This window comes from Xenia sp. Carnegie-2017, unplaced genomic scaffold (assembly GCF_021976095.1).
Source record: "Xenia sp. Carnegie-2017 unplaced genomic scaffold, XeniaSp_v1 HiC_scaffold_16, whole genome shotgun sequence".
Classification (NCBI taxonomy): domain Eukaryota; kingdom Metazoa; phylum Cnidaria; class Anthozoa; order Malacalcyonacea; family Xeniidae; genus Xenia; species Xenia sp. Carnegie-2017.
The window spans coordinates 3667565-3694881 of NW_025813469.1; the positions used below are offsets into that span (position 1 = coordinate 3667565).

Below are 27317 nucleotides of genomic sequence, written 5' to 3' on the forward strand. Positions count from 1 at the left end.
GTACAACTACTGATGCAATATGTTAAATAATGACTATCGATAAAACCTTTCTTGCTAATGCGAAAAATTCCGAATTTTAATTTTGTCAATTTTCAAAGTAGAAAAAAAACCAGGTTAGGATAATTTTGAGTTTATTTAACAATTGTTGAGCTCAAATACTTAAGAGTTGCCTAGAATACATGGGCGTGTCGGGGGAGGCATGCGAATTGAAAAGCCCAGAATGTTGGTCAAAAAAGACTTATCGGCCAAAATTCATTGGATAGTCGGGCAAATATGTGATAAGAAAAAGAACTGTAGTTGAAACATAAACAGTCAACCGTGGCAAACGTCACGCTGACACATGCCAGGACTTAGATTGTGACCATAACAATCGATGAGCGTTTTGTCGACGCACAAAAAATCTAAAGTTAAAAAATCCACTAATTTTAACCATTATTAAGATAACATATTATTATGATAATACACAGTGTTCGCTAAACAGCACTTATTGTACGACGGGAATGATTTGTAGTCATTGTAGTCATATAGCTATATTGCTTGCAGAATTCATAATTAAAAGTCATCAAATTGTTTTTTCAAAACAAGGACATAGACACAATTATGAATAATATATAGACCTCTCTGTTTATAATGATTTGACTGCTTGCGCTTTAAAATACATTGTAGCCATTAGAACTTTAAAGTTGTGTGTAAAAATTGATTATATTTATACAGAAATAATTTGAAAATTATTCATTTATTACACACTCGTACTCGTTCAAAGATACCGTTTCTAAGTGAAATTTTTGCAACCGAAATAATTATAAACTCGTCCATAATTCTTTATATTTAGATCTAAAGTTGTTCGTTTCGGCTGGTCCAATCTTTAACATGTTTTGGAGAAACTGATTGCTTACTTTACGTCACACGTAAACGGGGCTCCCGGCTGTAAATATTGACTGCTCGTGCTTACCACCCTATAACTTCACTGCTTTTTGCGTACATAGAGAATAGACGACTGGATTTGCTGTAATTTTTGTCACATAGATGTAGGACATACAATTCAGCTTATTAACAAAATCCATATTATTAACAGTACTATACAAAATATAACAAAAATGCTACATCAATTATGTATAATTTCACTCAACTCATCACTGAGTCTTTAGCTTATGCTATGGCATTGCATAAATGATAAAGAAATTCTGAGTCTGCATGCATGTTGACTTATAGAAACATGTATCTAAGTTGATGCGTAAAAAAATTTTGATTGTTCCATTGAAAAACCACGGTGCATTGTAACTAGCTAGCTATATCCATTTGTGCAGTATTCAACAATAATTTATTCTAACAAAACAGACCTAGAATTCAAAATATTTTATGAAAGTTGTAAACTTTACTATGAACGGAAAATATAGTTTTAAGTATTTGTATAGTGTACCTTGGGGATATTTCTCGACTGTGATTGGTTGATTGCTCAGTGCAGTTTATATGTAGTTGCTACTGCGAAAAAGTGTAATTGCTCTGTTGAAAAGCTGTAATTGCTCTGTTGAAAAAGATGTAGCTAATTGCTCGATAAAAAAGTGTAATTGCACTGTAAATACTGTTTCCTGATTTGTCAAAAGCAGTGAAAGCCAAACAAACTTCTTTTCAATAAAAAAAAATGGCTGCAGTTCTAAGTTAGCAAAGATTTCCACAATTGCAGATGTTTGAGAATCAAGAATGCAAAGAATAAAACAAAACAGTAAGTATACTGTTTTTTGGTGAATGTTTTTCACAGTTAGGCCGCGTAACAAGCCTTTCTGAAGCCATTAAAAATAACGAAGCGAAACAAAGTTAGACGGTGCGGTCAAGAAATATCTCAAAGTACATTATTATTAAGTAATAATATAGTTTCTCGTACAGCTAAGGCTAAACATGCACTTGTGAGTATTTTAAAGACTGCAAATTGCACTCGTCTTTCGGACCATATCGCTGCGTTCTTTAAAAAACTCACTCGTGCGAGTTTACCCGTAATTGCACTCGGATCTATACTACATGACCTATACTAGTTGTTGTTGCTAAGTAGATAGTGTTTCTTGTACACAATTGCCATTGACCTGAAGCTGTGCTGACTTGTCGATAACCGATTTTACTGATCCTTTTTGATTTTCTTCAATGCTATAATTGAAAAGAAGATGAAAAATTGGACGAAGAAATACAAATTTGAAGATGATATATATACAATACGAAGCTTCATAATTTAACTCCTAACTAAGTCGAGAAATTCCTCAGGCAAACGCAATTCACCCGGGTTTCGGTGATTGTTCTAGCTCTGAGTGATATATTACTTTGGCCAGACATTGTCAACAAGTACAAAATAAACCGGCTTCTGGAAAATAAATCACTTTTTCTTATGTTGAAGCTCCCTCCATTTCAGATGTCGAGGATTTGCCATACAGTAAAGATTTTGATGTAGTTAATCAGTGGTGTTTTTCAATTTTGCTTGACTGCAAACACTAAATACTAAAGCATAAATACAACACACATAATAGCGTCATTGTAAAACATTGGTTTTTTTTGTGGGCGAGCAAATCATGCAGGGGAGCGCCAACTAATACTATCATAAAAATGATGCCAACTTTTTCTTCTCTCATACAACATGTTTAAATCTACAACAGTCTGACGCAATCTCGAATTGAAGAGTAGTACACTTAGCAAGAAATATCAGGAAGTTGGTAGTAAAGGAAAGCTGACTTAACAAAAATGCACTCATGCAGCATATATTCAGCAGCCTTATGGAAATAATTTGGCTTGAAAGAAATGAGATGAAATTGACTCGTCGTCATCTTTTTCATATTGTGTGCTGTTCTATACCTTTCTGAAACCATTTCGTCATCGTGTCCAGTAAGAGGCAGATCACTGCCAGAGGGTTCTGCGTTTGCTTCTGCCTCTGTCATTCTCAAGTTTCTTCGATTTCTTATCTTTAAATACGCGATCACAGCCAGAACAATGATCGACACTAAAGGTAAAACAACGACTAATACAACCACCTTTGCAACGCTCAGGCCACTTTTATTTCTTTTTCCTCCATTTTTTCCGTTGTATACAGTATTCTCAATTTCGCTTGTGGCGATGGTTGTCCGGGTCGTCGGCAGCCGGGTGTTGGGCAGCGACACATTTTCAAAAAATGAGCCTAAAATTATATAGTGTGAAAACGACTAGTCAAAAATGGACTGTTTTCAAGCGTTTTCAGGGAGAAAATGGACAATGGACAAAGCAGCCATGTTGGTGTTACTGGCTTAATTTAAGGGGCTTTTTTCAATTGGTACACCATGCAAAATGGCAGCTATGACGCCAGTTGAAAACGCTTATACTAAAAGGTCATTGCACTTATACAGAATTTAAAGGATTATTGAGATTAAGTTGTTTAATGAGTGAGTGTTGCATTTAAAGTTACGGGAGCGATGTACGTTTGACACATAATACAATATATTTCATAATTAACATATTAACTTCTCGGTATAAATATGAGCTGCAGCTCAAATTAACGTAAACACAGATGTTTTCGAAGTGTTTGCTTTCTACGATCTATAGATTACTAGGCTTAACTTAAATGTTTTTGTTCTGTTGTCAAGAGAATGATTAATTTTTCGACATTCGTCAGGACAAACGTTTATGAAAGTGATGCAAGGAAATTGCAGAGGTCATATATCTGCACTACTCCCTGCATGGAAAGCATATTAAAATCCGTTATCTTTTCTCATCTGCCTGAGTAACACGTAAGATTTTTTTGTGATTGTTAGGCTTTTGTGAAGTATACCTGACTGTTTATGCGCCGTATTTGTCTTTGTGATGTAGAATCTTGTTTTGAGTTGTCGAGTAATCTCTAGATATCTTTAATATTTAGCACTGTTTCAAAAATGTGTTTCATACACGGGTTTTATGAAGTTGGTGCAGACCTATAAACTCTTAATTGAACTTAGAAATGAGCTTAAAACTCGTGATTATCACGTGATACTGGGGGAATCCCCGTTCACTCATTGAAAACGGACACCCCATGCACTAGCTGATTTTTATATAACGTTATTGTTTCTTTCCAACTATACAAACAACAACTCAATATGAAGCGTTTTATGAATATAAAACACTACGCAAACAAAGATCATCGAACTTATTAATTCGTACTTGAGTTGATTGAACATATATTTTTACATTCGAAGACATACTAGCAACGACCCCGTAAAGAGATTCGCCCAAATAGAATATAGCGAACTTAAACACTAATTACAACAGCATATAGCGGGAAAATCCGCGAAATATCCTCGGTGTCGATTGTATTGAAAAATTTGCCTGCTTTCGTGCGTAAAAGTCGCCAAATGTTGTTAAATATGTGTAACAAGTTGATAAACGTTACGTGAATTTGCACATTCCAACACGGCTTAGTGTTAACTAAAAATGAAGTATATAGTCTACTTACGGCACCATTTAAGACAGGCTTGCTCATCTTTTCCTTGTTTGCTACAGTCATCATACTTTGGTGGACAAGGAGTACATCCATAATTCACAAATTTACTCGGAAATTTTCCATATTCACAGGTTGATGAACTGATGGCGACGTAAGAGCACATTGCTACGTACAAAATATTGTACAAATACTGATCGATCTTCCACTTTTATCTTGTCTCATAACGCACTTTATTTAAACGTATTTTTAGTATATGTTAGAGTTACGAGTGATAAAGACTTGTTCTCGAGTAAACTCTTTAAAACATGTATCGCTACTTTTCACTAACGTGCTTTTGGGTTGTCTAAGACACGCATGTCCTTATTATTTACATGTCAGCACATTTTATGGTGTATTGATTGGTTAAAATCGATGGAAACGGAAGCTCGTAATGCGTCCTTATCACTGATCTCGAAATAGGGCTGTATCAAGGGCAAATGTAATGTGGATTTACAAGAGAATAATCCTGAATTTTCAATATATAACTACATGAACATATCTAAGGGATAAATCAGTATGTAGAATTGCAAAAAATATTAAATTTTAATATCGGATCAAATGAAAGACAAAACAGTTAAACTATAGCTGATGATTTTAAATTCAAAAGACATTTATTAAACGTCCATTGGTTATAAATTTTCAACAAAGAAAATATTACCAATTAATGAGTTATTGCAATTTATTTTTCCGACATTTAAAAAACATCTGTTCAAATTTTTTCATACGAGAATAAACTTTATCATGAGCTTGCGATTTACGCGATTACTTTAGCGAGCCAGCGCTAAGTGTATATCTATACTATATATAGTCCACAAAGTATATATGCATATCAAAAAATGAATAGACTAAATTTTGGCGATCTGTCAGGCTTTTCTTCAGGGTAGCTAAATCTTTGTGTTGTCAAAGTCTTTTGATGTATATATTATCAACGATACTATATAAATATATATATTGTTGACATTAATATTAAATCTTAAAATGGATTTTTATCACTACACACCTTTTAGCACATGCTTAATTCGAAACAACTCATGTAAACATGCATGATTGCTTATAAAGCAATCGATCTGAATGGATCACGATAAAAAATGTGTAGCGTGAAAAATCATTTTTATAAGATTTAATAATTTTAAGTTATATTTTATGTAAAAGGTATTCTAAGTAAGTGATTACCTATTCCTCTTATCACAAGCTCATACATCATTGTATATCAGGGAATAATATTAACTATTATTATATGGCAAGCGTCACTTCTGAAAAAATGGCGCGCTTTGATTGGCTCAGAAACATTTTTCTGGTCCGTTATTTTCCGTAATAGACCACGGCCCAAAGCGTGTAATTTTATAGTCAATTTTTACAAAAACAAACTTTGTAAAGCGAACAGCAAAACGCAAAAAGGTCGAAACAAAAAACCATTTACAAACGTGAGTCAAAGGAAAGCACTCTGAAAACAGTTTAGTCATCCAGATGAAACAATTTGAAACGATTTATTTTTTACTGACGAAAACTAGAAAGTGAAAACCAACCCGCACGAAAATTAGCAAGGACGAGAAAGAAAGCAAGCTTTTTTCAGGTCAAATAATGCCATATAATAAACCTTTTGATAACTTCCCTTTCTCTCGGTCTTAATATTGCTGAGAAATATCGGACCTCTGTCTTCTTGTACAAAACGTCGCGCTCGGTTATATTAAGGGCTTATTAATTTGTTATAAATATATAAACCCCTTACACTATAATATACCATTTGTCATGCGCTTGATGACTTGAGGAATAGGTATTCACCACGATAGATGTGCAATTGAATTTGATGCAAAAAATATCTGCTTCGTTGTACGTATAATGTTGCTCGTACAGTGCGTCTTCAATAGTTTAATAAAGTGCAAATATCACGTGACAAGTGGGTGTGAAGGCGTATTGACACGTTAAGCATTTTGTAAACTACCTTGTGCGTCGTCAATCATTAAGTATTTTTCAATTAAGTGCAATGATCACGAAATTAGACAGTGAGAAAGGCATTTTCACTTATCGTGCATTTCTGAAAACATTTCTTGCAAGCCAATAAAAATAACGTACTCCTACACTATAGTTTTTCAAGTTGTAAGAATCAATAGTAAATTGTGTTAATTGCAAAAAATTTTCATCTCTTAAACATACTGTCTGGGGATATTTACTGCTCGCAACTTCCTTATTAAACTTCCTCATTTTAGGTAGATGAAGAACGTATGTGATCAACGATCTGTGAAAATGCCGCGTTCACTTAAACTATCGAAGAGTTCACGTTGTTGAGATTGTCATACGAATGTACTTCATTGTTATGGTACTGAAAAAATTCCTTGGTCTCATCCTGTTCGTCATTCCTATTCAAATATGACTGGGCATAAGTTACGAGAAACATATTTGATAGAGATTATCTCTTGGCACAATGTTGCTGCAAATTGACAAATATACTATATGTTGTATAAGCTATACACCGTCACTAGGAAATATAGTATAAGCTAAAATCTGCACATGGCCAGTCTTTCAGTTTTCTAAAGGTGGTAATAATCTGCTAGGTCAAGTAATGCGTAAATTCAGATTTTTTCTACCACTCACTGTTCTCAAATAGTTTTGCTCCACAATAGTTTAGTGTGTGTATGGTATAGAATCTCCTTTGTAATATTGACTGTCAATTACATGTTATCTAAAATAATGCGATTCTATAAAATTCACAATTATATATGTAGAAAAATTTAAATCTCTCAATGCTGCTAAGTAATCTATCACTAAAAACAATCTGAAAAAACAACTAACAAATAATCTCAAAAGTCTGTTCGATTTTTGTGATTTATGATTGAAAACATAAGAGTTCTCGATAAAGCCATTCAGACGACCAACTTAATAGCCCTGTAACTGCCAAAGATAAGCAATTTGAAGTTCACTAGTTGGTTTATAATTTTTTTCATCGTCAGATGATTTTCAAGCATGTTGAAATGTCAGTAAACAGTATCACCAAAAGTCCTCGGGACTCTAATAACTTATTCAAATAGCTATGTCCCAAAAACAGTGATCATTCATTATGTACATTGTTTTACTCCCATTCCTTCACACACTGATGAATATCAAAGAAGTAACTTCTCATGTCCAATTAACCCCTATGCAAGAAAGACCCGTGTAACACAGGCTGAATCAAGCAATTTATTTATGATTTCAGGAGTTTGTATCTTCCTACCTTTTATCCAAATAATTGCTGTCCTCGCTTCTTGTTGAATTTTTTCGGATAAAGTTGTCCCCATATTTTATTTTCAATAAAATCGTGACTCCCAAAATACTAATAAGCAACACCACGACTAAAATTACCAAACATCCAATTTTCCAAGCATCTCCAATTTTTCATATTTAGAAAAATACATTGCTGAGTCATTACGATTGCTGCTTGAAGAGATTGTTGTTAACTGAAAAGCGAATGTTTTCCACGACGACGTCTTATGTTTCGTCATTGGGCTTGTACCCGCAAACACCGAGCTTTTGCTCGTTCGTAATTCCAGGGTAAGTTTATGTTTTTCTGTTGTAAACAGTGTTACTAGTTGATTTTTTGTTGGTATTTTCTTGATCGATTTATCTTTTACCGTAGTAAATATGGGTGCTAAAGAAATTGAATATAAGCTTAAGTTGCTTAGCAAAGCATGGTATCAATGGGGGAGGGGGGAGAATCACGTCATATTACTATGAGCACAGTTGAGGGGGATGGGATTATAATTGCGTGTTCATGAACGAAACATTGAAAAGTATTTCATTGATAATGAATGCCTTCTTAATGACCTGAAGTATGTTAAACATATAATTTGTGTCGGCTGCATTAGATTTAGTATTTGTAACCAAAATGTGATTCCTCACAAATGGCCGTTATGAAATCGATCGGACATACAAAATATCGAATATTTATTAGTCTATAAGCACGAAACTTTGATCATAAAGACGGCTTGTACTCACCACATGAAGTAAAACAAACATTTGAATTAGATCCTTCTCCTTTGCAGTGCTTCAGCTTGCGAGGACATTCTACGCAGTCCTCTAAGAAAATACTTTTATATTCTCCCAATTTACAACTTACCGCCAAGTAAAATGGCAATGAAAAAATTACTAGAAATTTCGTGATGTTCAGTGAATTTTGAACGGTCTTCGGACTCATATTTCAGCCGGCTCGCCTGATCTTTAATATAGCTTCCAGTAAATGTAGTTAATAAATAAAATCACAAAGCTAACATCCTTATAATCACTTTTGTAGAATAAGGGATTTTTCAATGACTTAAGGGAATTTCCCGTATATCCTAAGCTTGCGATATTGTGGTGCAATAATTCCGCCATAATGGGGTATTATAATTTATAAATAGCGGACTTTGAAAGCGTATATGGGCAACAAGGACGAATTGCAGTTTCCAAGATGTAAATTTTCATTAAAGACTAATCATCGTAATTTTAATTTTGATGATCTAATTCTCTAATTTTCATGAAACGATCATTTTCTTATAATTGTGTATTTTCACTCAAAATAGACAATGTGTACGCAAGCCAAAAATTCTTAAAATATAACGTAAAATTGCAATATATTTCTTTCAACGTTTATATTATAATTTGCATGCACACTTCACCTAAGTGATACATGAAAATTATTTGTTTGATATTGGCAAGTATGTCGTAAGAGCACCCGATAGAATATAACGTAAAATATAGATAATGTGTACGTAGAATATAGATAATGTGTACGCAAGCCAAAAATTCTTAAAATATAACGTAAAATTGCAATATATTTCTTTCAACGTTTATATTATAATTTGCATGCACACTTCACCTAAGTGATATATGAAAATTATTTGTTTGATATTGGCAAGTATGTCGTAAGAGCACCCGATAGAACAGAGTAAATTTTTCACAGTCTGACATTTTCTAACTGTCCTAAATCCAAATTCTCAGACTTTCTAAGTCATAGACCCGAAAATTTATGTACACCTCAGCTTAAGCTTATATTTCACGGGAAAAATGGACTGTAAAAACAAAAATAAAAAATAAATGATCTCAAAGTAGGATTGTGTGTTATTGGTTTTGAAGTGAGGTAATGAGATTATTTTTTAAAGATGTGCGAGTTTTTGCGAGTATTTGCCTCTTTGATCCTTGTGGACAGATGGCGAGTGGTCTTACCACGGCAAAAGTTGAAAATACGCACAGCAAACTTTCCCTTAGTGTGTGTTTAAAAAGTGAATTTGACTTTAATATGCTATTGTGCATTTGATATAGTGCTTCACGCTTATATTTTTATATAGTAAAAGAGATGAGCTTTTTTAGCTTTTCAATGATATGGTTTTCGAAATGAGTCAGTACTCCTCAAATAAAATTACTCTTAAAATAAAAAAACTGCTGAAATTGCTGCATTCTTTCACTCTTGAGATGTTAGTGCAGTTAATGTGGGTTCCCTGCCTATTTAAACAAAAGCAAATGAAACAAAGGGGTTTTCCTTTATTAGAGTTATAGCATGCATAATTATCTTAATGTCACAACAACAATCTTATATTTTAAAAACACGTGTTACATACACAGAACTATGAAAAACTGTGACTTCTCAAGTTGTAATAATGTAGTTTCTCACATTTTCATGAGTAACTTTTACCTTTCAAAGGGTGTGAAATAAATTAATTATTTCCATGGCTTAGTTTGAAATGAATTTATTCATTATACGCTCGTTCTAAACCGAATTCCAGAAATCAGCTCATAAGCAAAACATCTGCAAGTAAACCTAAAGCTGTTTTTATACGAAAATCATCAACTCTGTAGTTATAGAGCTCAAATTATAATTTGTGATAATATATACCCGAACTCTATTGCTAACTTAACATACATCGGAGACCTCGGTTGTAGGTATTGACTGTTCATGTTCACCACCTTGTTCCTTCACCATCTATCGCGTCTGTGATTCTTGCACACCTTTTTTTGGTGGAGATTGCTCCGACATGTTCATAGTGGAGCTAGAAGATTCGGTTTGAATCTTGATGCTCCTATATTAAAAAAGAAGAACCATTGGACATATAACACATATTTGCAGATGAGATTCATTATGAAGGCACACAATAAAAACTTAAGACTACACAGAAATTCCTTAAAAAGCAAATAAAACTAAAGTAAGTAAGCCTCAGTGATTATCGGCTGTGGAGAATATTGATGAACACGACATTGATCGTCACTCCCAGTGGATTGTTCGTAATGATCTTTGAAAAGTAATGGTGAAATAAATCACCTACTATCTACGGACGATTTCAAACTGTTTGGAAATACTGAAAACCAACTGAATTGCTAAATAAACACAGCATGTGTTTTTACTGAGGATATCACAATGGAATGTTTTAGTTATGAATATTAGAAAAGTGATATCATTTGATGGGATAGTGTTGCCAAAGGGAAATATGATGAAATCAGAAGAAAGATATTTAGGATATAAGTATCTGAGAATCTTAGAGGCTGATGAAATAAAGCACAATGAAATGAAGAAAAACTTGAGTCTGGAGTATATAAGACGACTCCAACAAATATTAAGATCTAAGTTGTACGGTTTAAATATAATATTGGCAATAAATTCCCGAGAAGTAGCAGTAATAGGATATGGAGCAGGAATTTTGGATTGGGCAAGAGAAGAGCTAAATTATTTAGATAGGAAAACCAGAAAATCAATGACAGTGCATCATGGAGCACACGATCCCAAGGCAGACATAAACCGATTGTATATAAAGAAACTTTTGTAGTGGAGGACTGCTTGGAAATTGAAAGAAAACAATTGATAGATTATGTTGAAGATGGCTGTAACAGTTTATTCAAGGCCATTGGATAAGAAAATGTTTTAAAAAGGGAAAAAGGTGAGAGAAGTAAAGAAAAAGTCCAAGAAGATCATATAAAGAAGCCAGGAATCTATACACTTTTCGCACTTTGTTTTAAAAGCCAACCATAGATTTCAGGGAACCTAGGACACGGAATTGGTTGAAGAATGGAGATTTAAAAGAGGAAACAGAGGGTGTAAAAGTCAGCTCAGGATCAAGCTTTTAGTACGAAAAATATCACAAAGTATGTATACAAGTAGGATATTTTATCTGTGCGTCGAAAAAACAGAAGAGGCAATTGTCCATATTTTGAACGAATGCCCAACCTAGCGCAAAATGAATATAAAAATGGAGACATAACCTAGTTGTAAAAATTATAAACTGGAAATTGTGTGACAAATGGGGTTTTTCCAATAGTAAAACTTGGTACAATCAAATTCCTAAGAAGATTCTTGAGTTAGATAAGTGCAAAATCTTATGGGATTTACAATTCACACTGACCAAAGGTTGCAGCATAACTATCCTGAAATCGTAGTGTTTGTTAAAGTAAACAGAAAATGATCGTGATCGGCTTGTTGAGGACAGTTACCAACAAGATTGATTGTTGGTTGAATGTAATTGATATACAACGTTCAATTGAACTACTGCAAAAAGCTTGCCTCCAAGGAACAGCAAAGATCATACTTAGACTAATGAACACGTAATATCCTTGACTACTGGTTGTAGTGCGATGTCATGTGTTCATTGCTAGATAGGAATCCGAGTTAAATTTAAAAATAATAATGTAAGTAAAATACTATTTATACACATTAGATTTTTCAGACGTAATTTAGTCTACTCTCAATAAAGGACCTTTGAAAAATGCTTCACATGGTTTACATGGATGAAATGGTCAAGTCGTGGTGCTGCCCCTACCTTACGTTGTCGCCACGTACTGGAGAAGGCTTGTCACTCCCAGTGGATTGTTCTCCTGCTCTTTTTCTGTTCATCATGCTTCGACTTCTCATCTTAAAAACACGACAACGGCAATTGCAATGACAGAGACTGAAAAGGAAACCATAGCTATTACAACAATCTCTGCAACACTTGGGCGAATTTTCTTTCTTATTTTTTGATTGTCGACCAAATCGTTTTCTCGGATTGCATCCTCAAGTTCTTTGCCTGTATCAACAGTTGTCCTAGTCTTTGGCAGCAAAGTCGTAGTCGTTCTTAATTTAGTGAGTGGCCACTTGGTAGTAAACAAGCCTAAAATATACAATATACAATGGTTGTTTTAATGAACTCGAAACATTACATGACGAGTGTTTTTGTCTTGCTTCGGATTGTTTGCTTATATAATGACGTAACCTGCAGACTTTTTTACGTTGAATATTTGAGGATTGTACATATGCGTAGTTTAATATATTTATTATACTTTAATTAACATACATTTTTCTATCAATGGTATTCCTTTAGAAAAAGCAGATTACATTGACACTAGGAAATGTTTTCAAAATGGACACTTTCCATCATCGAGTAAAGCATGGCTCTCAAATAGTCATCCGAGTAAAGTTAATCGTATCATTCTATCCAAACGACTAAAAGTCTGAAATAGTCGCCTGACTCTCCTCATTGTTTAAGACAATTTAAGCTTCAATAAATTTACATTTAAATATATAATTGAGTAAATGATCATATATCAGCATAAATTCTTGAAAACGCCAAGAGGACCTTATACCGTTTGCTCGAATTTTTCATTTTTACCTCCATAAAATACAGCTCTTTGCGATAAGGCTTTTTTAAAGATAGCGGATGGATGATGGTTTATTTTACTCATGCAGATATCTGTTGTACATTCAATGCTAGCAGGATTAACAACTGGTCACGTGCTTTATTGAATATTTTCATTTAGATTGTTTTCAATTTTTTATGAATATGCTTTCCCGTACGTCGTGTGCAATGTGTTGTTTTGGGTATATAGTCGGAGACTTGTATCCTTGAAGATTTGTAGCTATGATTAATGATTATAGTTATTCGGATCGTTTTCACATGAATATCTCGTGATTCATTGCGGATTATAACCCTCACGCAATATAAAATTTTTCAAATAATTTTCAAACAAAGTTAGTTTTACCGTGTAGCAATTAACAAACTCTTTGCTTAAATTTCATGAATTTAAACGTTATGCGGTTGCTGGTTGCGCATGGCATAGTCCGACTGAATATGTAGTTTAAAATAATTGTTTCGTTTTTGAAGTCTGAAAAAATCAATCAGGCAATTTTGTCATTTTCGTAAACAGCTGAGATTGAGAAATGCTAAGAGCGTATGATTTATATAATGTTGTCAATGTATATATTTTTTATTTCCAATTGAAAACAGCCAGAGCGCGTTCATTTCAATATTGGTATGGAATACGCGTGTCAAAAGCCACATGACTTACGCTTCCATCAATATAGCTACCAACAAATTATGGGTTGAAAAAAAACATGTCAAATTCGAATTCTCGATCATTTGTTAAACCTTTTCATGCACCCTTTGACTTTGTTTAAATAATTTTACGTCCTACTATCAATGTCATTAACAATCTTTACAGAAAAAAATGAAAATACCACCCGCTCCGATAGCAATACGGTACACAAAAAAATGAGACAATGACCCCCGTCAATAAACTTGTAAAAAATGCACATATTGTGACAAAATACAAATGGTAAACAGTAGTTTGTCGACCTTTCATGTGAACAGAATTGTTGCCACTTACATTTTTGATGTTAATGACTTGACGGTAAAATGATTTGCATGTTAACATTTCTCAAAACTTAGTCGATATTGTGACCCTAACAGTATGAACAGTTTATAACTGCGTCGTGTAAACTTAGAAGTCATTTAACTCGCCTACTTACGATCTAAATCACGACACCAATTAAGACAGGCTGTTTTATCTTCTCCTTGTTTTTCGCAGTTATCAATTTTATTCGGACAAGGAGTGCATCCATTATCCACATATTCACTTGGGAATTGTCCCAACTCACAGCGCTTCAGTGCGCTGATTGCAACGCAACAAAACAGTGTTGCGTACATAAATAATGTAGGAACGCTGATCGATTTTCGAGTGGTTTCCCGCGTCGTAAACATAACTTGCTTGAATAGAGTTGCCACTATTTGAGTGTTGTCTTTTGAATCATTGCATGCCTATATATATATATATATGTATATTATGCCTGTTGCTCATTGGCAAAGATTATAACGCTGTTATGACTGGATTGTCTAGCTTTTCCAAAAATGGCGTGTTGATTGATTGGATTAGCATAGCTCACATGATTTCTCTTTAGTCCGAAGTACAGCGTCATGCATGCAATTTTTCATAGATAAAGTATTTTAATTTGTCTTTCGAGGAAAAGTGATTTATACTCAGTCAAACTTTTGCTGTTCATAACTTCTAAGAGACACTGATTTCAAATTTCAATCAGGTTTAATGGTATATAATGATCTGAAATTTAAATAGCACGATCAAACTTTGTGTTCAGGCTACACAAGAAACGCAACAAATTGTTAGATCAATCCAGTTACTTTGGTATAATTTTTCCAATGAAGTAAGATTGTTCAAAACTTGCACGAAGTATAATTATTTTTGTTTCGCAATTTGTTAAGATTAGAAGTAGGGAAGCAAAAACGCCTCATCACAATCCGGAAAGCTCGAACCTACGTTATGGAAGTGATTCAGCAAACATAGCAAAAGGCGCAGTAGGGAATTAACACTTAAAAAACTAAATTGCTTAGTTTACAATTTTTCTCTTAATATCTTCGTCATAAATACGTAACATTTTTCAAGACTATTGAGTGAATCTGGAATTTACAAAGAATTTATATTGGAGTAAATTTTCTTACGTTAGCATGTAATTGTGATGTGTGAGCGTTTCTGTTAAACTCAGTCAAAACTTATTGTGAATTGTTCGGCGAAACAAGGGAGACAAATCCCAACAAGAACAACTTTTTAACCGTTGATGAAACATTCGTGGACCATATTTGTCGTTGCTTGCAATAGCTGTTTCCCATATCAACCCCTAGGGGCCAAACAAGTTTTACAAATACTGCAAAGAAACTGAAGGTTGTTTCCTGAAATTGAATATCAACAAGTTGTATTATACAGAGAAGAGATTTTTGTCATGAAAGTTGTCTTTTAACAACAACAAGCTCTCTTAGAGTTGCCATTCAAAACTTTAATTTTTATTATGATATTGCCATTAGTGACGTAAAATAAATATTTTGTACGAGTGTCAAAGTTTTATATGCATAGACTACTAACTGCAAATCGATATATAATATATGGTGTTTGCAGGTGACATCGAAGCGGCCATGTTGGAGGACTGCATCAAAGAGCTCAACAAAGCATAAAATTAACATAAATTCCTTTCACTATATATGGAATTTTCTTCCAACATGCGACCAATGGAAACACCCTATACGAAGAGAGGTTAATTCAAACTTAGTAACTAGAATTAGTGATAATGTTACTGTTAGTGTAAGTGTAGAATTAAGTACCTTTGAATAAATCTCGTATGCTTTTTTTATAAATGAATTAAAGTACAGTTATTATAAGTTTACAGACAGTTTTATAATTTGACGTTAACAGTAAACCGCAAAAAGTCACGCGATCATAGGTTTCCGTTTTATCTTTAAACGGAAAAATCCCCTTTTTGCGATAGCAGATTTACGGCAAATTTCTTAGTACTTTTAATACAACCAAGTGACGTTTATGGCTCAATGTTATATTTTGTGTGAGTATACACCATGATTATGCCTTTTTTATTCACAAACTGTTAACAAAACAAGAATTTAGCTCAGGACAATGCAAATTGTAAAATACGCACGGAAAACGCCAAACGAAATTGAATTTTTTTGAAACGGTAAACCCCAACGGCAAGGGGATAGCTGACGTAAACGTCAAACTAAAACTTTCTAATATACTATTGGCTAGCAGTCCATTACTGAACAAGTATGCCGATCAAGATGAAATAATCACACCACTGTTCCTCAAATGCCTTCTAAACGATTATAAACATAGGAATATAATGCTAAGGGATCATATTATCAAAGTTAAAACAAAGTAGAAATAGTAGAGATATCTGAAAACCAGAATTTTTAGGACTTCATTTTCCCTCGTACGACATTGGAGCGGGGGCGAAAGTAGAACGTTAATTTGGGGGGTATATATTCATAAATTCAGCTGTGTCCTTCTGATTTCTCTTGTTTGCGATATTAAGTCAGCAGGGCAGAGCTGAATCTATATTTACCCCCCTCCCCCCAATTTGCGTTTCAGTTTCGCCCTGGGAATGGCGTTGGCCAAAATTAAACCTTTTGAAATGTTCCTAAATTGAAATATTTCAGTGAAATTGATGCCATTTTCATTCTCAGATTTCCTTTTTAACGAATAAAACGCTTGAAGTCAGCTTTATTTTACATTAGAGCGTAGGCAGTGACAGAAAATGGCGCCGGCCAGGAAAGCTTCATTATACGTCGTGAAATATCGAAAACATATTCTTTGTAAAAGATTACTACTTCTCAAGTGTGGCTGTCAATCATCGATCGTCATTTTTCAATTTTGTTACGATCCAGTTGAGGAGAGCTGGTGGGCTATATCTATTGCGTTTACTCAGTTTTTTTGAACTTTTGATAACTCTTGACCCCTGCGAGGAATCAACTGTGATCAACTCATACTGTGAATGGCTTATGTAAAAATCTTTACAAGTAATGCACAAACATTACATTTTTCTTTTCTTATAAACGATTGCAGTGCAGTTTATCTGTAATTGCATTGTTGAAAAGTTGTAATTGCTCTGTTGAAAAGCTGTACCTGCAACGTAGATAAGTGTAAATGCACTGTAAATGCTGCTTCCTGATCAGCTAAAAAGCAATGAAAGCGAAACAAACTTCTTTTCAATTTAAAAAAAACATGACGGCAGTTTTCAGTAAACAAAGATTTCCACAATTGCAATCGTTTGAAATTTAAGAATTACAAAAGAATGCAAAGAATAAAACAAAGCAGCAAGTACTGTTTTTTCAGTGAGTGTGTTAAACAGTCAAGCTGCGTAACGAGGTTTTCTGAAGCGATAAAGAGTAACAAAGCGAAAAAGATTTAAACCGTACAGTCAAGAAATATCTAAAAGTATATTATTATTACGTGATAAAGCAGTTTCTCGTGCAACTAAGGCTAAACATGCACTTGTGAATTTTTAAAGACTGCCAATAGCCCTTGTCTCTCGGACTTGCGCCATTTCGCTGCAGTCTTTAAAAAAGTCACGAGTACAAGTTAAGTTTATCCATTAATGGACTCAAAACTATACTATTACCTATACTAATTGTTAATTAGCTCAGTAGATTGTGTTTCTTGTACACAATTGCCACAGGTGTGAAGTTGTGGTACTTTGTCGTTAGCCGAGTTTGCTGATCCTTTTTGATTTTCGTCCATGCTATAGTTGAAAAGAAGATGAATAATTGGAAGTAGAAATGCAAATTTGGTTGATGATATACACAAGGAAGCTTCATAATATAAATCCTAAGATTTCAGGGGATCTAGGACACAGAATTTGTTGAAGAAGGGAGATTTAAAAGAGGAAACAGAGGGTGTAAAAATTCAGCTCAGGATCAAGCTTTTAGTACGAAAAATATCACAAAGTATGTATACAAGTAGGATATTTTATCTGTGTGTCGAAAAAACAGAAGAGGCAATTGTCCATATTTTGAACGAATGCCCAACCTAGCGCAAAATGAATATAAAAATGGAGACATAACCAAGTTGTAAAAATCATAAACTGAAAATTGTGTGATAAATGGGGTTTTTCCAATAGTAAAACTTGGTACGATCATATTCCTAAAAAGATTCTTGAGTTAGATAAGTGCAAAATCTTATGGGATTTACAATTCACACTGACTAAAGGTTGCAGCATAACTATCCTGAAATCGTAGTGTTTGTTAAAGTAAACAAAAATTGATCGTGATCGGCTTGTTGGGGACAGTTAGCAACAAGATTGATTGTTGGTTGAATGTAATTGATATACAACGTTAAATTGAACTACTGCAAAAAGCTTGCCTCCAAGGAACAGCAAAGATCATACTTAGACAAATGAACACGTAATATCCCTGACTACTGGTTGTAGTGCGATGTCACGTGTTCATTGCTAGATAGGAATCCGAGTTAAATTGAAAAATAATAATGTAAGTAAAATACTATTTATACACATTAGATTTTTCAGACGTAATTTAGTCTATTATCAATGAAGGAACTTTGAAAAATGCTTCACATGGCTTACATGGATGAAATGGTCAAGTCGTTGTGCTGCCCCTACCTTACGTTGTCGCCACGTACTGTAGAAGGCTTGTCACTCTCAGAGGACTGTCCGCCTGCTCTTTTTCTGTTCATCATGCTTCGACTTCTCATCCTTAAAAGCACGACAACGGCAATTGCAATGACAGAGACTGAAAATGAAACCATAGCTATTACAACAATCTCTGCAACACTTGGGCGAATTTTCTTTCTTATTTTTTGATTGTCGACCAAATTGTTTTCTCGGATTGCATCCTCAAGTTCTTTGCTTGTATCAACAGTTGTCCTAGTCTTTGGCAGCAAAGTCGTAGTCGTTCTTAATTTAGTGAGTGGCCACTTGGTAGTAAACAAGCCTAAAATATACAATATACAATGGTTGTTTTAATGAACTCGAAACATTACATGACGAGTGTTTTTGTCTTGCTTCGGATTGTTTGCTTATATAATGACGTAACCTGCAGACTTTTTTACGTTGAATATTTGAGGATTGTACATATGCGTAGTTTAATATATTTATTATACTTTAATTAACATACATTTTTCTATCAATGGTATTCCTTTAGAAAAAGCAGATTACATTGACACTAGGAAATGTTTTCAAAATGGACACTTTCCATCATCGAGTAAAGCATGGCTCTCAAATAGTCATCCGAGTAAAGTTAATCGTATCATTCTAACGAAACGACTGAAAGTCTGAAATAGTCGCCTGACTTTCCTCATTGTTTAAGACAGTTTAAGCTTCAATAAATTTACATTTAAATACATAATTGAGTAAATGATCATATATCAGCATAAATTCTTGAAAACGCCAAGAGGACCTTATACCGTTTGCTCGAATTTTTCATTTTTACCTCCATAAAATACAGCTCGTTGCGATAAGGCTTTTTTAAAGATAGCGGATGGATGATGGTTTATTTTACTCATGCAGATATCTGTTGTACATTCAATGCTAGCAGGATTAACAACTGGTCACGTGCTTTATTGAATATTTTCATTTAGATTGTTTTCAATTTTTTATAAATATGCTTTCCCGTACGTCGTGTGCAATGTGTTGTTTTGGGTATATAGTCGTAGACTTGTATTCTTGAAGATTTGTAGTTATGATTAATGATTATAGTTATTCGGATCGTTTTCACATGAATATCTCGTGATTCATTGCGGATTATAACCCTCACGCAATATAAAATTTTTCAAATAATTTTCAAACAAAGTTAGTTTTACCATGTAGCAATTAACAAACTCTTTGTTTAAAATTTCGTAAATTTAAACGTTATGCGGTTGCTGGTTGTGCATGGCATAGTCCGAATGAATATAATGTAGTTTAAAATAATTGTTTCGTTTTTAAAGTCTGAAAAAATCAATCAGGCAATTTTGTCATTTTCGTAAACAGCTGAGATTGAGAAATGCTAAGAGCGTAATATTTATATAATGTTGTCAATGTATATATTTTTTTATTTCCAATTGAAAACAGCCAGAGCACGTTTATTTCAATATTGGTATGGAATACGCGTGTCAAAAAGACACATGACTACGCTTGCATCAATATAGCTACCAACAAATTATGGGTTGAAAAAAAACATTTCAAATTCGAATTCTCGATCATTTGTTAAACCTTTTCATGCATCCTTTGACTTTGTTTGAATAATTTTACGTCCTCTTGTCAATGTCATTAACAATCTTTATAGAAAAAAATGAAAATACCACCCGCTCCGATAGCAATACGGTACACAGAAAAAATGAGACAACGACCCCCGTCAATAAACTTGTAAAAAATACACATATTGTGACAAAATACAAAAGGTAAACAGTAGTTTGTCGACCTTTCATGTGAACAGAATTGTTGCCACTTACATTTTTGATGTTAATGACTTGACGGTAAAATGATTTGCATGCTAACATATCTCAAAACTTAGTCGATATTGTGACCCTAACAGTATGAACAATTCATAACTGCGACATGTAAACTTAGAAGTCATTTAACTCGCCTACTTACGATCTAAATTACGACACCAATTAAGACAGGCTGTTTTATCTTCTCCTTGTTTTTCGCAGTTATCAATTTTATTCGGACAAGGAGTGCATCCATTATCCACATATTCACTTGGGAATTGTCCCAACTCACAGCGCTTCAGTGCACTGATTGCAACGCAACAAAATAGTGTTGCGTACATAAATATTGTAGGAACGCTGATCGATTTTCGACAGGTTTCCATTGTCATAAACATAACTTGCTTGTATAGAGTTGCCACAATTTGAGTGTTGTCTTTTCAATCATTGCATGCCTATATATATAAATATGTATATTATGAATGTTACTCATTGGCAAAGATTATAACGCTGTTATGACTGGATTGTCTAGTTTTTCCAAAAATGGCGTGTTGATTGATTGGAATTAGCATAGCTCACATGATTTTTCTTTAGTCCGAAGTACAGCGTCATGCATGCAATTTTTCATAGATAAAGTATTTTAATTTGTCTTTCGCAGAAAAGTGATTTATACTCAGTCAAACTTTTGCTGTTCATAACTTCTAAGAGACACTGATTTCAAATTTCAATCAGGTTTAATGATATATAATGATCTGAAATTTAAATAGCACGATCAAACTTTTTGTTCAGGCTACGCAAGAAACGCAACAAATTGTTAGATCAATCCAGTTACTTTGGTATAATTTTTCCAATGAAGTAAGATTGTTGTAAACTTGCACGAAGTATAATTATTTTTGTTTCGCAATTTGTTAAGATTAGAAGTAGGGAAGCAAAAACGCCTCATCACAATCCGGAAAGCTCGAACCTACGTTATGGAAGTGATTCAGCAAACATAGCAAAAGGCGCAGTAGGGAATTAACACTTAAAAAACTAAATTGCTTAGTTTACAATTTTTCTCTTAATATCTTAGTCATAAATACGTAACATTTTTCAAGACTATTGAGCGAATCTGGAATTTACAAGGAATTTATATTGGAGTAAATTTTTCTTACGTTAGCAGGTAATTGTGATGTGTGAGCGTTTCTGTTAAACTCAGTCAAAATTTATTGTGAATTGTTCGGCGAAACAAAGGAGACAAATCCCAACAAGAACAACTTTTTAACCGTTGATGAAACATTTCGTGGACCATATTTGTCATTGCTTGCAATAGCTGTTTCCCATATCAACCCCTGGGGGCCAACCAAATTTTACAAATACTGCAAAGAAACTGAAGGTTGTTTCCTGAAATTGAATATCAGCAAGTTGTATTATACAGAGAAGAGATTTTTGTCATGAAAGTTGTCTTTTAACAACAACAAGCTCTCTAAGAGTTGCCATTCAAAACTTTAATTTTTATTATGATATTGCCATTAGCGACGTAAAATAAATATTTGTATGTGTGTCAAAGTTTTATATGCATAGAATGCTAACTGCAAATTGATATATAATATAGGGTGTTTGCATGGGACATCAAAGCGGCCATGTTGGAGGACTGTATCAAAGAGCTCAACAAAGCATGAAATTAACATAGATTCCTTTCACTATATGTGGGATTTTCTTCCAACATGGCGACCGATGCCAACACCCTATACGAAGTGAGGTTAATTAAAGTACAGTTATTATAAGTTTACAGAGAGTTTTATAATTTGACGTTAACAGCAAACCGCAAAAAGTCACGCGATCATAGGTTTCCGTTTTATCTTTAAACGGAAAATCCCCTTTGCGATAGCAGATTTACGGCAAATTTCTTAGTACTTTTAATACAACCAAGTGACGTTTATGGCTCAATGTTATATTTTGTGTGAGTATACACCATGATTATGCCTTTTTTATTCACAAACTGTTAACAAAACAAGAATTTAGCTCAGGACAATGCAAATTGTAAAATACGCACGAAAAACGCCAAACTAAATTCAATTTTTTTGAAACGGTAAACCCCAACGGCAAGGGGATAGCTGAGGTTTGCCGTTTGTCGTAAACGTCAAACTAAAACTTTCTAATATACTATTGGCTAGCAGTCCATTACTGAACAAGTATGCCGATCAAGATGAAATAATCACACCACAGTTCCTCAAATGCCTTCTAAACGATTTTATCCTTCAACTTAGTCACTGAAGTCAATTATAAACATAGGAATATAATGCTAAGGGGTCATATTATCAAAGTTAAAACAAAGTAGAAATAGTAGAGATATCTGAAAACCAGAATTTTTAGGACGTCATTTTTCCTCGTACGACATTGGAGCGGGGGCGAAAGTAGAACGTTAATTTGGGGGGTATATATTCATAAATTCAGCTGTGTCCTTCTGATTTCTCTTGTTTGCGATATTAAGTCAGCAGGGCAGAGCTGAATCTATATTTACCCCTCCCCAATTTGCGTTTCAGTTTCGCCCCTGGGAATGGCGTTGGCCAAAATTAAACCTTTTGAAATGTTCCTAAATTGAAATATTTCAGTGAAATTGATGCCATTTTCATTCTCAGATTTCCTTTTTAACGAATAAAACGCTTGAAGTCAGCTTTATTTTACATTAGAGCGTAGGCAGTGACAGAAAATGGCGCCGGCCAGGAAAGCTTCATTATACGTCGTGAAATATCGAAAACATATTCTTTGTAAAAGATTTCTACTTCTCAAGTGTGGCTGTCAATCATCGATCGTCATTTTTCAATTTTGTTACGATCCAGTTGAGGAGAGCTGGTGGGCTATATCTATTGCGTTTACTCAGTTTTTTTGAACTTTTGATAACTCTTGACCCCTGCGAGGAATCAACTGTGATCAACTCATACTGTGAATGGCTTATGTAAAAATCTTTACAAGTAATGCACAAACATTACATTTTTCTTTTCTTATAAACGATTGCAGTGCAGTTTATCTGTAATTGCATTGTTGAAAAGTTGTAATTGCTCTGTTGAAAAGCTCTACTTGCAACGTAGATAAGTGTAAATGCACTGCAAATGCTGCTTCCTGATCAGCTAAAAAGCAATGAAAGCCAAACAAACCTCTTTTCAATTTAAAAAAAAAAACATGACGGCAGTTTTCAGTAAACAAAGATTTCCACAATTGCAATCATTTGAAATTCAAGAATTACAAAAGAATGCAAAGAATAAAACAAAGCAGCAAGTACTGTTTTTCAGTGAATGTGGTTAACAGTCAAGCTGCGTAACGAGGTTTTCTGAAGCTATAAAGAGTAACAAAGCGAAAAAAATCTAAACGGTACAGTCAAGAAATATCTAAAAGTATATTATTATTACGTGATAAAGCAGTTTCTCGTGCAACTAAGGTTAAACATATACTCGAGAGTTTTTTAAAGACTGCAAATAGCCCTTGTCTTTCGGACTTGCGCCATTTTGCTACAGTCTTTAAAAACCTCGCGAGTGCAAGTTACGTTTATCCGTCAATGCACTCAAAACTATACTATTATCTATACTAATCGTTATTTAGCTCAGTAGATTGTGTTTCTTGTACACAATTGCCACAGGTGTGAAGTTGTGGTACTTAGTTGTTAGCCGAGTTTGCTGATCCTTTTTGATTTTCGTCCATGCTATATATGAAAAGAAGATGAATAATTGGAAGTAGAAATACAAATTTGTAGATGATATACACAAGGAAGCTTCATAATATAAATCCTAAGTCCAGAAATTCCTCGAGCAAATGCAACTCGTACGGCTTTCGATGATTGTACTAGCTTCGAGTGATGGCACAGACATTGTCAACGAGTGCAAAATAATCCTGTTTCCGGCAAAATAAATATAAGAATCTTTTTCCTTTGTTGAAGCTCTCTTCAATTCAGATCGCAAAGAATTGCCATACAGTAAAGATTTTGATGAAGTTAATCAGTGGCGTTTTTCAATTTTACATTACTGAACACTGAACTCTATAGCATAAATGCAACAAGGACAATGACAGCATTGTAAAACGTTTGTTTTTGTCGTGGGCGAGCAAATCAGTGGAGCACCAACATACTATCATAGAAATGATATCAACTTTTTTCCTTCTTATTCTCTCATACAAAATATGTAAATTAAGCTATTCCAGTCTGAGACAGTCTCTAAAGAGTAGTACACTTAAAAGTAATATGAAGTTGGTGTTAAAGAAAACTTGATTAAACATGCACTTATGCAGCATTAAATGAGGTGAAATAGACTCGCCAACATCTTTTTATATTGTTGTATGCTGTTCTATACCTTGCTGAAGGCATGTTGTCACCGTGTCCAGTAAGAGGCAGATCACTGCCAGAGGGTTGTGCGTTCGCTGCTGCTTTCATTTTTAGGTTTCTTCGATTTTTTATCTTTAAATACGCGAGCACAGGAAGAACAATGATCGACACTAAAGATAAAACCACGAATAATACAACCACCTTTTTTTGGTGTATAGTGTATTCTTCACTTTGCTTGCGGCAGTGGTTGTCCGGATCGTCGCCGTGGGCAGCGACATGGTTTCAAAAAATGAGCCTAAAAATATACAATGTGAAAACAACGTGTCGAGTGGACTGTTTCAAGCATTTTTCGGGGATAAAATTGACAATAGACAAAGCGGTGATGTTAGTTTTCAGGCGTAATTCAAGTTTTTTTCAATTAGTACACCATGAAAAATGGCAGCTACGACTCCAGGTGAAAACGCTTTATACTAAAAGTCATTGCACCAATACAGAATTTATAGTGATCAGATTAAGGCCTGCAGTAGTTCAAACGCCAGGTGGAGTGAATGAGTGTTGCATTTAAAATTTACTAGAGTGATGTACGTTCGTCACATAATACAATACATTTCTTGATTAACATATAAACTCCTCGGTATAAATATGAGCTGCAGCTCCAATTTACGTAAACACAAATGTTTTCGAAATGTTCACTTTCTACAATCTACAGATTACTGGGCTTAACTTAAATGTTTTTGTCAAGTGAATGATCGAATACCTCGACATTCTTGAAGACAAACGCTTATAAAAGTGATGTTATGAAATCGCTAAGGTCATAGTTACACTAGTAAAACTCAAGACAATAGACACTCCGTATAAAATACACATTATTTAACCTAAACATTTCGACAAGTGTTAAATGTCGTCAGTCGTCATGTAAAACTTTGGCAGGCGTAATAGCTACACCACTTCCTGGAAAGGATGTCAGCAAAGACCATATTTTAATCCGTTATCTTTTCTCATCTGCCTGAGTAACACGTAAGTTTTTCTTGTGATTGTTAGGCTTTTGTGAAAGTATACCTGACTGTTTATGCGCCGTATTTGTCTTTGTGATGTAGAATCTTGTTTTGAGTTATTTCGACTATTTTCTACTTATCTTTATTATTTAAGGCTGTTTCAAAAATATGTTTCATACATTTGTTTTATGAAGTTGGTGCAGACCAATATGCTCTAAATCGAACCTAAAACCAAGCTTAAAACTCGTGATTATCACGTGATACTGGGGTGTCCCCGTTTACTCTTTGAAAATGAAACTCGTGAGCCATGACATAAATTCGGTTGGAATTTCACATAAAAACTGTTAAGTATAAAACTGTAGAAGCGTTCGCATAGTTGAGCAGGATACTACACGAACAAGATAAAAAAGACCATTTCATTTGTTAGTTTGAAAGTAATTTTGAAAAAATGATTTGGTCATTTTGTTATCGGACACCCCATGCACTTGACACCACATGAGTTTCATATAACGTTATTGTTTTTTTCCAACTATACAAACAACAACACATCATGAAGCGTTTTATGAATATAAAACACTATGCAAACAAAGATCTTCGAACTTATTACTTCGTACTAGAGTTGATTGAACATATATTTTTACATTCAAAGACATACTAGCAACGATCCCCTAAACAGATTCACCAAAACAGAATATAGCAAACTTGAACACTAATTACAACAGCATATAGCGGGAATATGCGCAAATATCCTCGGCGTCCACTGTATTGAAAAATTTGCCTGTTTGAAGCGTGAAAATAGTCGCCAAATGTTGTCAACATTATAACCTTATGTTTAACAAGTTGATAAACGTTGCGTCAATATACACATGGCATCACGACGTAGTGTAAACTTAAAAGTGAAGTATATAGTCTACTTACGACACCATTAAAGACAGGCTTGCTCATCGTTTCCTTGTTTTCCGGATTCATTATATTTTGGTGGACACAGAGTGCATCTATTACTCACAAATTTATTTGGGAATTTTCCATGTTCACAGGTTGATGAACTGATGGCGACGTAAGAACACATTGCTACGTACAAAATATTGTACAAATATTGATCGATCTTGCACTCTTATCTCGTTTCATGACGCACCTTATTTGAACGTATTTTTAGTATATGTTAGAGTTACGAGTGATAAAGTCTTGTTTTCAAGTAGTATCTTTAAAGTATGTATTGCTTCTCTGTTGTCTGTCTTTGTCCGGGTGAATATGCTTATTGCTTAAGTCATCATTTTTTGTGGTGTATTGATTGGATGAAAATGATGGAAACGGAAGCTCGTGATGCGTCCTTATCGCTGATCGCAATAGTGGATTTACACGAGAATAATACTGAATTATCAATGTTTAAATACATGAACATATTTAAGAGATAAATCAAATTTTAAAATTGCTAAAACTATGATGAAATATGATGAAATATGATTAAAATGCAGCAATTTTTGTCATGAGTGACCGTACTGTGGTATAGTCAAACAATGGGAAATGAACCAACAACTGCATGGAAATGTATTGAATAAGTTAAAAATAGAGGCTAATGAAAAATTGTTATTTACGATCG

The 27317-nt window shown here is 34.1% G+C and overlaps 2 protein-coding genes and 1 long non-coding RNA gene across 7 annotated transcripts; all 3 read right to left on the reverse strand.

Annotated features, from left to right (window-relative positions):
• Positions 1-990: 990 nt before the first annotated feature.
• LOC124437673 lies at positions 991-7851 on the reverse strand. Its single transcript, XM_046987650.1, has 4 exons — positions 7674-7851; positions 4439-4591; positions 2836-3154; positions 991-2139 (listed from the first exon to the last, which is right to left on the reverse strand). Exons 1-4 carry the CDS (start codon positions 7735-7737, stop codon positions 2040-2042), a joined length of 636 nt encoding a protein of 211 aa, XP_046843606.1. The 5' UTR covers positions 7738-7851; the 3' UTR covers positions 991-2039.
• Positions 7852-10145: 2294 nt separating this feature from the next.
• LOC124437672 lies at positions 10146-20840 on the reverse strand. 5 transcript variants are annotated; one of them, XR_006945797.1, is made up of 5 exons: positions 18627-19287; positions 17631-17750; positions 14196-15740; positions 12220-12549; positions 10146-10491 (listed from the first exon to the last, which is right to left on the reverse strand). XR_006945797.1 is itself a non-coding variant. In XM_046987645.1 (4 exons), the coding sequence occupies exons 1-3, from the start codon at positions 20827-20829 to the stop codon at positions 17636-17638; spliced, it is 678 nt and encodes a 225-aa protein (XP_046843601.1). In that variant the 5' UTR covers positions 20830-20840; the 3' UTR covers positions 15053-15740; positions 17631-17635. The 5 variants fall into 5 exon arrangements, 4 of the variants coding, with proteins under 4 accessions (XP_046843605.1, XP_046843601.1, XP_046843603.1 ...); XM_046987645.1 differs by lacking the exons at positions 10146-10491; positions 12220-12549 and adding an exon at positions 20598-20840 and having other exon boundaries at positions 15053-15740; positions 18627-18957; XM_046987647.1 differs by lacking the exons at positions 10146-10491; positions 12220-12549 and adding an exon at positions 20610-20832 and having other exon boundaries at positions 15053-15740; positions 18627-18957.
• Positions 20841-24526: 3686 nt separating this feature from the next.
• Positions 24527-26948, reverse strand: LOC124436888. Its single transcript, XR_006945527.1, has 2 exons — positions 26636-26948; positions 24527-25017 (listed from the first exon to the last, which is right to left on the reverse strand). It is a non-coding gene; the product is annotated as an uncharacterized LOC124436888 (long non-coding RNA).
• Positions 26949-27317: the final 369 nt, after the last annotated feature.